The sequence below is a fragment of the Phymastichus coffea genome, unplaced genomic scaffold, assembly GCF_024137745.1.
Source record: "Phymastichus coffea isolate CEN01 unplaced genomic scaffold, Cenicafe_Pcof_1.1 PCOF00059, whole genome shotgun sequence".
NCBI classification, from domain to species: Eukaryota; Metazoa; Arthropoda; class Insecta; order Hymenoptera; family Eulophidae; genus Phymastichus; species Phymastichus coffea.
In genome coordinates this window covers 1285488-1299406 of record NW_026706870.1, presented here as the reverse complement: position 1 = coordinate 1299406, position 13919 = coordinate 1285488, and the positions used below count along the sequence as shown (strand labels likewise).

Genomic DNA, 13919 nt, shown 5'->3' with positions numbered 1-13919 from the left:
TCTTCCGTGCTGCGGAAAATCTCTTTTCTCGTCGGAAAAATCGTGAAATTTTAATGTAAAAGCTTATGAATGTCTTCTTCTTAATTTGTACCATTTACGAAATCCAAAAATATAATCCAAAAATAAAATATCTTTGAAGATCTAAGAAAGAATCTAAGAAAGATCTAAGAAAATAACCCATTCCTATGGGTTATTTTCTGAAATAACCCATTCCTATTAATACAGCTCTTATAATTTTAATATAATTTTGGATTTGGAATTTGGAAGGGTACAAAAAAAATATAGATAATTTTGAATAGTATAAATAGACATAAAGCTATTTACTTAAAATTTTTTAAGAAAATTCACCATTTTTCTGCCAGGATCATAAATTTTATTAATTTTTTGCATTTTACTGTTTCTATGAAAAACGCTGTATAATTCAAATTCTACAGTGGTACACATTAGTTTTATGTATTTTTTAGATGGTACAAATTAAGAAGAAGGCATTCATTTTTTTTTCAAAATCACATCTTTTTCCGCTGGAAGATAGATTTTCTGCCGCGCATGCCCAGTAATACGTTAATTTGAATTGCTAATCTACCCTACGAAAATCTTTTTTTCTCTATTTTTAAAGAGGGTACAAATTCCAAAAAAGCATTTTTCTAATGGTACAAATTAAAATGAAACTAGTGGTATTTTTTTCTTTTAAGATATCAATCATTTTTCTGCTAGGCTTATGAGTTTTCCGAAATATCGTTTTTTTCGCTTTTTTTTTAAATTTGGGGGGGGGGGGGGGGTACAAATTCCAAAAAAGCAATTTCCGGGTGGTACAAATTAAGACGAAAATAATGGTATATATATATTTTTTTAAATCAATCACTTTTCTGCCAGGGTCGTCTCGATTTCGTTGCTGCAACAGCAGGTAACAGCTGCGTCTCGTAACAGATGGTAAATATGTACGTACGCGTGTGATAAATAGAGGATTACTTTAGTATTTAAAAACAAATTGTAATTGTTATTATTACTTCAAGAACTACATTCATGTGGAACGCTGCAGAGGTACGCTAGATACCTGTAGGCATTGGATTTGGTTCCCTAATCATAAACATTTTGATTTCTTGTATCATTCCAATAAATTTTTAATAATTGTTCGAAAAAGTCTCATAAATTATTTCATTATCGTTGGTGAATTTTACATACCTTAAAAATATCCATTAATTTATTCACTTTGTGAATATAAGCAATATTCAAATATGAATGATGAAATAGCAACGTTTACTTACTCTAGAAGTAGAAAAAGTAGTAATCGCAGTATTTCATCACTAAATCAAGGTAAAATAAAAAGTCTTTTAGAAGTTATAAATACTTCTTCTTTTCAAATAACTACAAGTTACCGTATTTAGATGTTCAAGCCATAGCTTGTCCAAAGAGAACCCAAGGTGATGGAATGGAAAATGTTGCTGCTGATAGATTATTGGATATTGTGGAAAAGCCAATTAAGACAAGATTAGGGGAAGCATTAATATACCATCCAACAAATTTGAAACAGAATTCAACTCCCCCTGTAACTCCAACGGGACAAATAGTGAATCTTGTACCTAAGACAATAACGCAGATTAAAAAAGAGAAACACATACTCCATTCGTTGAAAACAAAAGAACCAAAGTTTATACCTTATGAACCATATAAAGCTGCTGTTAATCCTATAGTACCTTTTGAAAAAAAAAAAAGGAGATCAAAAAATAATCTAGATATCAATGTTATGGTATCCCAGTTAGCTCATCTAAAGACTGAAGAATCCATAAAAGATAAACAAAAAGAGCACACTAGTATTCATGTTGACAGTGAAGTTGAGAATTTGAAAAAGCAATATGAAGCTGAAATTCACAAGCTGAAAGATGAAAATTGTCAATTAGAAAATCAATTGAAATTTCAAGCCCAAGTAATATTAATTACATTCTTTTTTTATTTCTAAAATAATTGCTGAATATTGACATTCCTGATTGCTGCAGGTGAATGGTGAATTGAAAAATTTATTAGTCGCAGCTGTAGGTGAAGATTTGGAAACCAGAGTGCATTTACTCACAGAGGATAAATTACAATTATCGCAGGCATTATTGAATTCAGCCAAGCATCTGAGTACTCATCAAGAACAAACCGAGTGGCTAGCCGGACAGTGTGAAGTTTGGAGGAGCAAATTTTTAGCAAGCAGGTGAATTTTTATTCTCACTGTATAACGATAAAATGCAATGTGCTAAAACTTATTAATGTTTTAGTTTGATGGTAGAAGAGCTAGCAAAGTGGAAGGCAGCTCTGTGTCAAAGAACTACAGATTTGCAAGAAAGTATAAAGAGGCTTTTGGAAGAGCGTAGTAAAGTTAGAGATATTTCCATGAAGACTTATAGGTAAAAGAGTCATTCCAATTCATTTGTCACAATAGTAGTTGTACTACATTAAAATAATTTAACTAAATCTATTATAAGTTATTGCCTGATATAATATTTTTACCAGTAATTTGAGCACTTATCACTAATTAAAAATTTTACATTTCAGAACTCTTAGCATCATCCGTGAGAATTTCGATCCAGTAGGAGCATCGCGTCGTCACGAACTTCCTAGTACGAATATTCTTGACCTTTCAGAAGGCAGCTTTCAGTTAGCAGAACTTTTAAAAATCAATTTACTTAGTGGTATGGATAAAGTAGATCTACGACGAGAAATCAACGTCACAGGCCTCGAAATGAAAACAACCGCCGAAAAAAATGCAGAACAACTGCTAATGAGTCCGAATATCATGATGTCCCAGGATGCAGCTTGTAGTGCTTTAGTCGGCGCAGTTCGCATGTTCATGCCAAACTCTTCGGCGTCAAGTAATGTTGGTGGTATTGTTAACATGGCTTGTTGCGCCCACTGTAGTGGTGAGGTCAAGCAAGTTTGACCGAGGTTCAAGAAACGTCAAGTTCATAAATACATATAGCTTTATAGCTAGTTTCATAATAAATTTTGTACATAGACATCCTCGAGATACTGTTTTAAAGGCAAAAATCTACAATTGTACAGGATATACTGAAATTTTAATATACATGGAGAATTTGTATTATAAAAGACAATGTACATTTTACATTAAATGTTTCAATCGTAATTGTAATTTTGTTATTATTTGTCAGAGTGGCCATTACATTTTCGTGATATAAATAACAATTTACATTGTTATATATTTTTCTGTTGTTTATTTCCTGGTATGGTAAATAGTTTTATCGTGCGGACAATTATGCACAATTTTATTATACACACAAATTATTATAAATAGTAATATGGTATTAATCAATAATTAACTATGTATTGTAGATAATAGTTTGTGTATAATAAAATTATGCATAATTGTCCACACGCTCTAGTTTTTTACTTTCGAAGTTATTTTTATTACTGTGCTTATATAAAAAATTTATAATAATAATAAGAAATACATAATTTAAAAAAAAAATAATGTAACGACTATTCTGTCGTACGGGAACATCGAAATTCCTCGACTCTCTTCAAGCTTAGAAGAGATGATTGCACAACAACGATAAAGCACGAATGAATAGATTATGTGTGTACTCAAGACAAGGAAGATACAACACTTTCGGTTGGAAGTAGACTAAATTAATATTTGTTTTGAAAGAAACTACTTGAACAATCTAAACACAGTAAGCTAATAATAGAAAAAATATGAACGATTTCGGTGCAGGTGTGTACGATTAATAAACACTGATGATTAAGTTAGAACTTGACTCTTTAATTAAAAAATAAATGTAGTAACTGAGACCCTGAAAGTCATCCGGCATAAAATAAACTCAGTACTCGAATGAGGAAAAAGACATGTGAATTTCAGGGTATTAAACAAAGGAAATTAATAAATACAGCTAGAACTTATTCAAGTCAGGTACCTAAATTACGGAAGCTTGCTTAGCCTGTATAAACGCGATTGAATGGCCATTCGCAAGATTCTTACCAGCTCGACACGCATGGGCGTTAAGATTCACCCCAAACAGGGAGAGTTCTCCAGACTCACTACGACGCAGTCCGTGGCCCTTGATGGAAGAGGCCCGATGCCGCTGAGAGGCAGCCACTCCAGAGGACGCGGTGTATCCTCAGCTAGGTAGGCGACTTCTGGACCTAGCCCCTTGCGCCGCTGGCGTCTAGGCGAAGATCGTCGCATGCGAACGCTAGGATGTCACTGGGTACACACTCGTGAGAATGACGCAGTGGCGAACGATGTACATTTGATAAACTCAAAGATGTTAGAGCCACAGTTAAGACGAGAGTGCGCACTCAAGGTTCGTAACCTTCTGGACTCCTTTGTTTTCTCAACTGCGCTTCACCGCTGCGAACGAGGTGCGTAACTCCCCACTTTTGGGCCTATTTGCGAGGGTCCAATCAGAGGGTAAGACAAACTCAGCCTATGAGCTAAATGGCCGAGCGGGCTGTCGCTTGTCGTCATAGCTTTCTCCTCATAAAAGATTTATGACTCGGCTAGACAGACACGTTCATGGTATTTACGCTAACTTATCGGTATATCTCTCGCACTCATCGCTACCTCGCCTTGGCGGCGGCCTGGGCCTCACATGGCAACGGCTGACTAGGATTGTGGGAAGGGATAATTGTTCGAACCAGGGTGAAAGCATGTTCGCATTTGGCTAACATCTGGAGCGTATACGGCGCGAACACTACCTATAATCTATGGTAATATTAATACTTTCATTCGACAAGACCATTTTTCGTTTAGCGAAGATGTCCCGGTTGCACGTCGAGGCAGAAAAACGGTTTCGCCGGAGAGACCGACTCCCCGAGCGTATCTCTTTCATCGCAAGAAGACCCGTGAAAAGTAAGGAAATTTCCCTCTCTTTCCTTCGAGCATTAGCTGGGGCCCAATCAGACAATTGCGGGGATTCAGCGCCGCCTACTTTCAGGTAGGCGGCGCTGGACCCTTTTTCATGGCGCGTGCGGTCTTTTGCAGTCACCTGTATAGTCGAAGCACAAAAAAATTAGTGAATCTGTTGATGGTACAAGGAGTGTCGTTGGCGTGAACATTTTTCGGGATAATTAATAGAATTCAATAGATGTATTATATAACACTTTTCTTATAATGAAAATGCGCTTTATTTGTCTGAAATTTTTTTTGGTTTTAGTTCTACAGCCTATCGGACATAAAAATGTGTGTGTGTGTGCGTAGTGTATAGATACAGCCCTTTCACGTAATCGGCGAAAAACGTGCTAATAAGTCGTTTAGTAGCTGAGTCTGTCTCAGGATTGTCTTTTAAACTTTACACTTATAGCTCCAATATTTATGTATACGTGCAACGTCCTTATCACAAATGCACTCATACATTCATGCATTTACACGAAGGCTCGCGATTGCCTGTGACTAATGATCGATGCCCGATCGATATTCCACACATACATTACAAAATACTGTTGAAAATTTTCAGAATGCTCCATTTTACGTCTTAAGCAACGTGACACTGTCCGTCAGTTCTACTACAAACGAGATCGTCAGCGCATGGGCATAAAGTAAGATGAACGTTGCTCAATGTCACCGTGATGTCTGGATAATAAAATGGCCCACTGACCAGAAGTGGCTCACCTGGACGACACAGGTCACCTTTCGCTCGCAACGGCTGGCACTGTGGGTAGCTGTAACGTTGCTGACCTGTATCGGAACAGAACATTTGCTTCGTGAACACGGTAAATCTACATGTCTCTGCGGCTCCAAGTAACCGTCGCGAAGCTTATAAGAGCGAGCCTTTAAAAGATCGCACCAATTGCACAGCAGTATCCACGTTTGCAATCTGTGTCACTCTTGCACTCGACGTTGGATGCTGACTGTGATTGGTTTTCTGCCAATGTACAGGCTACCACGCTCAAAAGCACGAATAATCCAGTTGCCGTCGTCATTGTATATTCTATAAAAAATGATTAGTTTTGAGTACACACCTACGACTTTTTATATGCTATCACGTTATTTTTTTTTTTCCCAATACGAAGTTATTTTGAACAGCAGTGACTTTAAAAAATAATTAGTTTGCATAAAAATTATTTCAAAATATGTCTCAAAATGAATAACATGGTAAATAAACGTGGAACCATTAAAATTTGTACTCTTTTCATGTATACCTGATGTTAGCACAGTTGCTATAAATATTCAAGATTCTTTTGACCAGTTGGGGACTTCGCTAATGTAATGTCATTTCGAATGTCTGCTTTATATACTGCGATTTTGAAAATCCTTATCTTCAAAAGTTTTGTTCGGAGATGAAAAAACCATCCGAAGCCGAGAATCATATTTACATATTAAATATATTCTCCACAAGCTGCTATGATATACAATAAATAATTGTGGATAAGATAAGGAAAAAGAAAAAAAATAAATAGTGGAGGTACAAAGAGACAAACAGGGAAAAGAAATGGAGAATAAGGTCACACCTGTATGTAGATAGAATAATTAAAAGGAATTGTTGAGCACGGGATTTATACACTTACGTGACACTGCTTCAGAGGATAGCAGCTCATTGACTTCAATCGTATAGCGATAAGCAGCCGATTCATAAAAGCCGTTCAACTTATCTCATTTACGCAGTTATCTTTTCACCCTACGCGGATGTATTGAAGTTATTACATGGAGTGAAAAATCTTTTTTACTTCAGGTGACTGTATTCGATTTATTAAGAGCAGAGCATGCTCAATCAATAAATAGGTGGCGTACGCGTGAGGAGCTTCTCGATTGTAATTATGGGTAATTGCAGTCGAGGAGATAATGAGGAGTGGGGATCATTGAAGTACTATTTACATAAAAAAATTTATTTTTTATATATTATGCATAAGTACATTTATTAAAGAATATGATTGAAAATATAATTATTTATTATAAACCATTATTTCTAATAGACTGTTTCTTCCAATAATAGAGAAAACATTATAGTTGGTACGGAAATAAATAAGTAACATAATGGTATCATTGAAAAGTGTGCGTACGTCGCACACAACTTTTTTATTAATTAAGTGTCACCTGCACGTAACTCAAATACGGCCATGCCAGGGCTGAAAATTTGTTAAGCATCACGAGTGAGCTTCGACAGCTGCCTTGGCCTTATACTGTCCCGTTCTAAAAATATCCTCCTCAAACATAATCACGTGCGTCCTGCTCAAGATACATAAATAACTAATAGGATATCTGTAGAAGAGACAAAGATAAACTCTTCTGAATTTGGTTTGAATCGAATTTAGAATGTACGAATTCATTGAAATCCAAATTAAAAATCGTAAAACGTTTGAAATTGCATTCACTAACAGTATAATCTACGCAAATGTTTGTGGTAATTATTCGAATTCGAAAATTAATTTGTTAATCAAGCCTCGAAATGAATCGAGTATTGTAAGGCGAGAATTATGGTAACTTAAAAAATGTTGAAAAATGACTATTGCCTAAAAAGAAAATTTCATTACGTTTATATAGAAAAGCAATGAATAAGAAAGTATATCTGCAAGCGTGTGTCATTAAAAAAATTACACAAGCCATTGTGACAAGTCGAAAGAGGTCACGATAACATTGTCTGAAATAACGGCGGACAATGAGAATTACTCATAACATTTGCATACTAGAAGATAAGATTATCGAAGATGAAAACTAGTTATGCATAATAGTCATTCAAAATGTCAGATATTAAAAGGGTCGTGAGAATAACGAGATTTTATAAGAAGATTATATCAAATCCTTTATTAAATTAGAAAAATTGTATTAGGAAGAGCAAAAAAAATCATCATACTCTTATCACTAATCCTTGTTGTCCTCCAGTAGATTAAGATCTCTCTCGTCGCGGCATTCAGCACTGACAGGATCACACGCCAATCCCGAAGCGCAAGGGCAAAACATCAGATATACGTCGCTCAATTCTATTTGTAGCTCGTCAGGATAGGATCGCGTGCCGTTCGTCAACAAGGGACCGTTAGGTCGGCAAAAGTCACCCTCTTCTTGCAACTGCTGACAGTGAGGATAGCTGTATCTCTCGTACGCTGTCGAACAGACGTTCGTTCTGTTACCGGGCGACTTTTCATTATTCTAACATTTGCCAAACTACCGATTACATGATGCCGAGCCATTTGGAAATACGTTAGTTGAAAATTGAAATTCACGTGAAAATATTTTCTCACAAAATACGCGACTGAGGAATGAAAAAGGTTCATTAGTGTATGTACCAGCTTTGCTTTTTCTTGTTTTTTTTAAGATCATTTGGAACAATGCTCTTAAACAAAATGAAAATATCTATTTTTCATTTCCTTTGTCGCGAAAGCAAACCCCTTTCTAACTAGAAATTCAACTCACGAAATTAATATACAAGAATTCCTATTCGTTCAAACGTTAAAATATTTTAGAAAAAATTTTCTTTCATTAGTCAGATTCAAATTATGGCAAATTGATTATTCATATATAATTTGATTCGAAAAGTATTTGAATATTTGCACGTAAACTCCGACCTAAAACACGAATAATCTTATTTTTCATAAAAAATATTTGTCTAAAATTTCTTTAAAGTAGTGCTCTTAGAAGCCTTATGGTATAATTCATGCCACGATAGTGATCATTCAACTTTGATGAATCATAAAAGAAAACTTAAAATTCTTCAGCTGTGATAATTAAATTTGTTCCTCTTGTCTTAACGATATCTAAATTTGTAAAAGTTTTTGCGCATTTCGTAAATATTCAATAATAACAAGAATTATCGATCTAGTAACAGGCGGTAGAAAGCTTCTCGACATACCTATCGTGCAACAGTACCCAGGTGCGCAATGGCTGTTACTTGTGCAATCAATCCAAGCCGGTAGATCCGACTGCTTCTTTGTCGATCTATTGACACTTGCCCCTGATGTATACGTCGCTGCACTCAATAACAGCAACAGTATTTTTGTCGTCTTCATCGTCATCTTAGTCTGCGAACATTTTAAAGATTTATTAAGCCAAGAATAATATCATTCAACTCAACGTTAGAAAACGCTGAACATTTTTTTTAAGAATTAATTTATTCCGAGTGAGCGGTGCAAGCTGTGCAATAAGTGCACACTCGTATAGACATATACAATGACACGCAACTGCTGAGGTATTTAGTCACGGTCATTTTTTACAAATAGTGCAGTTGTCATTGCTCAATTGATCCAAACTGATCTCGATATTTTATCCCTTTCGATTTAATCATTTATGATTTGTCAAAAATAAGCTTTCTTTCGTAAATTATTTCTTCAAATTTGTATTTTGTAATTATTTGAATAGGTGTTTTTAAATACAAATGAATCGTGGAGTTCGTAATGAAACGCTCGACTAACAGAAAATCGTAAATCCGATAGTGAACCGATACGTTGACAATTGAAGTTTCGTTTCATCACTTTAGAGTGGAACACGATGAATTATGGATTTATTCTACTTCATATACGATATGCGAGAACTAATTTATAACGAACGTCAACGATTCACGGAAATTCAGAGAAAGCTGAAATTTTTTTGTCGCAATGTACCTCGAGCTCGTTAGAAATTTTTTCATGACAGGTTTCGGTTGCACGAACTTTTCCGCGTATTTCCCGGCAGCGAAGCCTGAAACACTAAAGTCACATTGAAAATTATTCGTCTCCTAAACCCGATCACAATCGCGCCGTCATTAGCGATGATTTCACCTGTCGGCGCGCAACACGTTCAGTGTCGTTTCAATTCGTTGAAGATGTTATTTTGCTGACAATAGATCGGCAGAAAAAAGGAGTATAAAAGTCACATGACGCATCTCGCGATGACGAACGAAGAATTTTAAAGGACAATAATTATCAGAGCTCGTCTACGGGATATGGTTTTTCCATGTAAATTCAGGACGGAAGATCGCTATTATTACGCGCTGTGAGATTTGTTGCGCGAGACGCCTTAATGATCGCGTGTGTGTCTGTGTAGCCTTCATTATTTGAATGCTCGCATGTATATTAAGAGTTACAAATAAACAATATTCTTTCCAAGCTCATGAAGCTCTGGAAATAGCATTTTATAGCAAATTCTCGATTATTAAATAATATTTAATGAATAATTTTCAAAGTCATTGGCGAGTTAATTTAATGAAACTCCAAGAAACTGTTATAGTATTAAAATATTCTGAAGTACAAATCATCTCGAAGAATTAAAATTTATGAATAGTCGTTATTTTACACAACGATCAAAACACACAAATAGAAATAATAAATTCGTTACGCTTTTGAATGAAAACTGCTTTCACGGATAAGTATGAAAACGTTGTCGGAGACTGAAGTGGCTCATACAAAGATGATAGGTAAACTATTGAAACTATTGAAAATAATGAACAGTGTACGGCTCTTTCATGCACTAAACACACAGATAACAGTATTAGAACTGCCACTCGGTTACCAACAGTGCTGCACTTGCGTGTCCCGAACGAAAAAAAATTGGTGTCCCACGATGATCTTTTCAGCTCAAAATCCACGCAGCGTGTGAGAAGTTCCCTCGCCACTCCGGTTTTTACGAGCGCTCGACCGGCATATATGCTTACATATACGTGCGTCTTTTTTTCTCTCTCGATTTAGACGCATGACAATCAGCTTTGTTTAGCGATGATTGCCGATTTCTTTTTTTTCTCTTTTCTTCCTACCAACATTTCTAAGATAATGTACACATCGACGAACTTTACCGTTAGATTTGGATAGAGAGAAATGAAAAAGGAAATCGAAGGACGTGTGTGCACTATATCAGCTCGATTTGTTCATGCGGAAGTCTGCATTGCGCCATCAACAATGAAAGTTTGCGGGGCTGTATAAACGCAGGTACAATTCATCGCGCTCCTCTTGATCCGAAATTCTCGCAGCAAGAGGAATAAACATTTTTGTCCGAGTAGGACTTGATTACAGTTGTTCATTGGGAAAATGCAAATTGTGGCAAACCGATTATTCAAATTTTCGTTCGAAGATTACGTTCATTATTTGCATGCCGGGCTCCGATCCGATAATCGGGCAATTTTGGTTTTTCCGAAGGGAACATTTTTATCGGATTTCTCTCTTGACAGAGGAGATATCGCACTTTCCCATTGGTTTCAAAGTAATTTCGGAAATTAGCAAAGTGGCGGCGTCCGAGATGACGATGCCTCGCAGCGCCGTGTGCGGCAATGAAATTCAAGAGCACATACAATTTTACATTGAGATGTGGCATCAGATTTATGGATCTTCGCGAGCGCACTCGTGTTTAGAAAAGTGATTCATACTCCGTGCGATTTATGATGATCAGTAGTCTACGCTCAAGATCATTTAATTATACTGTTAAAATATATACGAAGCGTGTGAATTACCACACCCTGTTTTGCATGCATTTCATTGACAATACTTTTGCTGAAGAAGATAGAATAATAATTTATTGCACATTGCAAGAGTAAATTCCGTTGGAACATGAGCAAACACTTTTGTAACGCGATTATTTCACCAAGAGTGTTCCTCTTGGCGCAACAGGATTTCATCTCCGGTAATATTTTTAGAGGATAGCTCTCTTGAATCGTACTTTTTTCTGAGTTTGTAGCGTGATACATTTTATTCTTGTTTAATAGAACTGTATCTATTTTTTTTTCTTTTTCTATTCGATTCGCATTGGGATTGGTTATTTTTTTTTCATTTTGAAATATTCATAAGTTTCAATTGGCCTTATTGACCTAATTCTTTAGCCAAGTCGCCGAGTTATTTGAATTTATTGCTTCGACTGATTGGAAGGAGGAATAATTTTGGGAGTCTGAATGAAGATGTAAACAATATTACGTATCACGTGCTGTTATTTAAGGCTTTACATATATATCGATTGATGTATTGTAGATTTTTATCAAGACTATCTGTAAGATTATTCACTTATTTTATTATTTATAAAAGTACTGGTCTTTACTTCGGAAGTTACTTATGGATTTGATAAACTGAAGTTCAAAATGGAAACCATATTATTTCTGTATCTGTAAAAAACACAAATATTTTATAAGAGCAAAAAAGAATATAAATATTAAAAATATTAAAAAAACTCTTTTTACTGAAACAACGTGTGTAGCAATGATGCATGGCTCTTCCTTTTAGATCTGTATAAAAAAAATTAATCTCTCGTTAAAATATTATATTCAATGAAAAATTACTAGATAGAAATTTCATGTTTCGTATTATTAGATTTTTTCAATAAAAAATCGAATAAAGTATTTTTGTTATCCTTCTAGAGTTTTATTAAATGTGAAAGCCTTTTATTGTCTAAATTTTGAATTTATTTTATGGTAACAGTGTTTTTAAAGTAACATACGGTATCAAAGTTGTCAATTTCATTACCATAAAAGTAAAATATTGTTCTGAAACTCTAATTAGTAGAGATATATAATGAGCAGACTCACCTTTGCAATTCATCGCTTTACAATTTTCGTAGTCATGAAAATCTTTAAACATATAAATTATATAAAATACGATAGAACAACTATTGAACAAAGTAAAAAAAAGTCCTTTCATATACCTCCCTTAGCAAGCATCACGCAAAAAGTCAAAAAAACAAGCAGCGTTAATTTCAACATGATATTGAATAAAAAATTGTCTTACAGCGCTAAAAACCGAAAGCAAATGTTCATCTATTACTTTGCCACGGATAAAATTATATATATTCTTGCGATAAGATAAGATATCTTACTAGTCTTATGCGTAGAAATACAAATAACAAATATTTGTACCTTTTGTACAGCAATGATTATTTTAACATTCGAATAAAGCTTATCTTTAGAATGGTAAATTAATTTTTTATTTGATATAACGTTCGTTAAATTTACCGTCAAGAAAATTCCGTTCTTCAACTTATATTACTGATAGAAACCTTTTGACCACCGTTCGTCGTGCTTATAAATAACATTACAATGAAAAAAATATATAATTCTTGTTGAATTCCTCCGTCTTCATCTGTACTGGATTCTTTTTAAGCTGATTATTGTCTTTGCATTTTCACTTACTAAGGTGAAAACAATGTAAAATATGAATACGTAACATACTGTTTTAATTCCCTTATAGTTTTCTTAAATGATAAAATTTGTAATAATAGAAAGAAGGGAAATAGTGAGAGCTGGAAATTCACTTAATTTTTAATTATATTCAGCACATTATTCTTTCCATTATTACAAATTTTATCATTTAAGTAAAATATGAAAATATTAATCTTATGACTTGAAATCGAATAAAATCGGCTGTAAACGTTTCCATTCAGAAGTAAGATATGTCTATTGAACGTAGGTATTTCAATTATTCTTAAAATTAAGCCATTCACAATATATCATTACCAAGAGATCTCGACACAGTAATATTTTTTAAATATAAATATAAAATGATCGATATAAATTATTGAATAAAACAACGACTAAATGTTCAACAATTTCTTAACTAAGGACAATTCTTGCTTAACGGTTGTCGAAGAATGCTCCACGCAACGAAAAGTGTTTCCCCAGTTCACTCGTTCGCATTTAGATAAATGAATTAAAACGAAAAAAATTAGAAATACTTCTTTTGATGTAAAGTTTCATATGGTTAATTTTAGGAGACAAGTACTTTTCTTTGATTATAAAAAATTATAGTCTCGAAAATTCTGATATGAGTAATTTGAATCTTAAAAAGTTTGTTACAGATTTACGAAAATGAAATTTTTTCTAATGCTACGTTGTTTGTTAACGTCTCAAGAATGCGTGTATAAAATTGAAAGTCTTAATAATTATTAGAAAAAATTATAGAACGGCGTCGCGACGAAGCATCGATCTCTAAGCTTATATTTGTTAACATGAACTTTATCTCATCAAATATTTGCGATTTTCTGAAAAAGCGTTCAATATTAACTTTAATTAGAAAATTATACATAGAACCTTTCTTTAGAAATT

At 34.4% G+C, this 13919-nt stretch overlaps 3 protein-coding genes across 3 annotated transcripts; 1 reads left to right on the top strand and 2 right to left on the bottom strand.

Moving 5' to 3' along the window:
• The first annotated feature begins 938 nt into the window (after positions 1–938).
• Positions 939–3117, top strand: LOC131666573 (golgin-45). Its single transcript, XM_058939362.1, has 5 exons — positions 939–1314; positions 1386–1924; positions 1995–2194; positions 2259–2387; positions 2536–3117. The coding sequence occupies exons 1-5, from the start codon at positions 1236–1238 to the stop codon at positions 2918–2920; spliced, it is 1332 nt and encodes a 443-aa protein (XP_058795345.1). The 5' UTR covers positions 939–1235; the 3' UTR covers positions 2921–3117.
• Positions 3118–5471: 2354 nt separating this feature from the next.
• Positions 5472–5919, bottom strand: LOC131666639 (astakine-like). The gene is made up of 2 exons (XM_058939475.1): positions 5784–5919; positions 5472–5674 (listed from the first exon to the last, which is right to left on the bottom strand). Exons 1-2 carry the CDS (start codon positions 5917–5919, stop codon positions 5472–5474), a joined length of 339 nt encoding a protein of 112 aa, XP_058795458.1.
• Positions 5920–7201: 1282 nt separating this feature from the next.
• Positions 7202–9612, bottom strand: LOC131666564 (astakine-like). The gene is made up of 3 exons (XM_058939348.1): positions 9529–9612; positions 8781–8949; positions 7202–8034 (listed from the first exon to the last, which is right to left on the bottom strand). Exons 2-3 carry the CDS (start codon positions 8941–8943, stop codon positions 7796–7798), a joined length of 402 nt encoding a protein of 133 aa, XP_058795331.1. The 5' UTR covers positions 8944–8949; positions 9529–9612; the 3' UTR covers positions 7202–7795.
• Positions 9613–13919: the final 4307 nt, after the last annotated feature.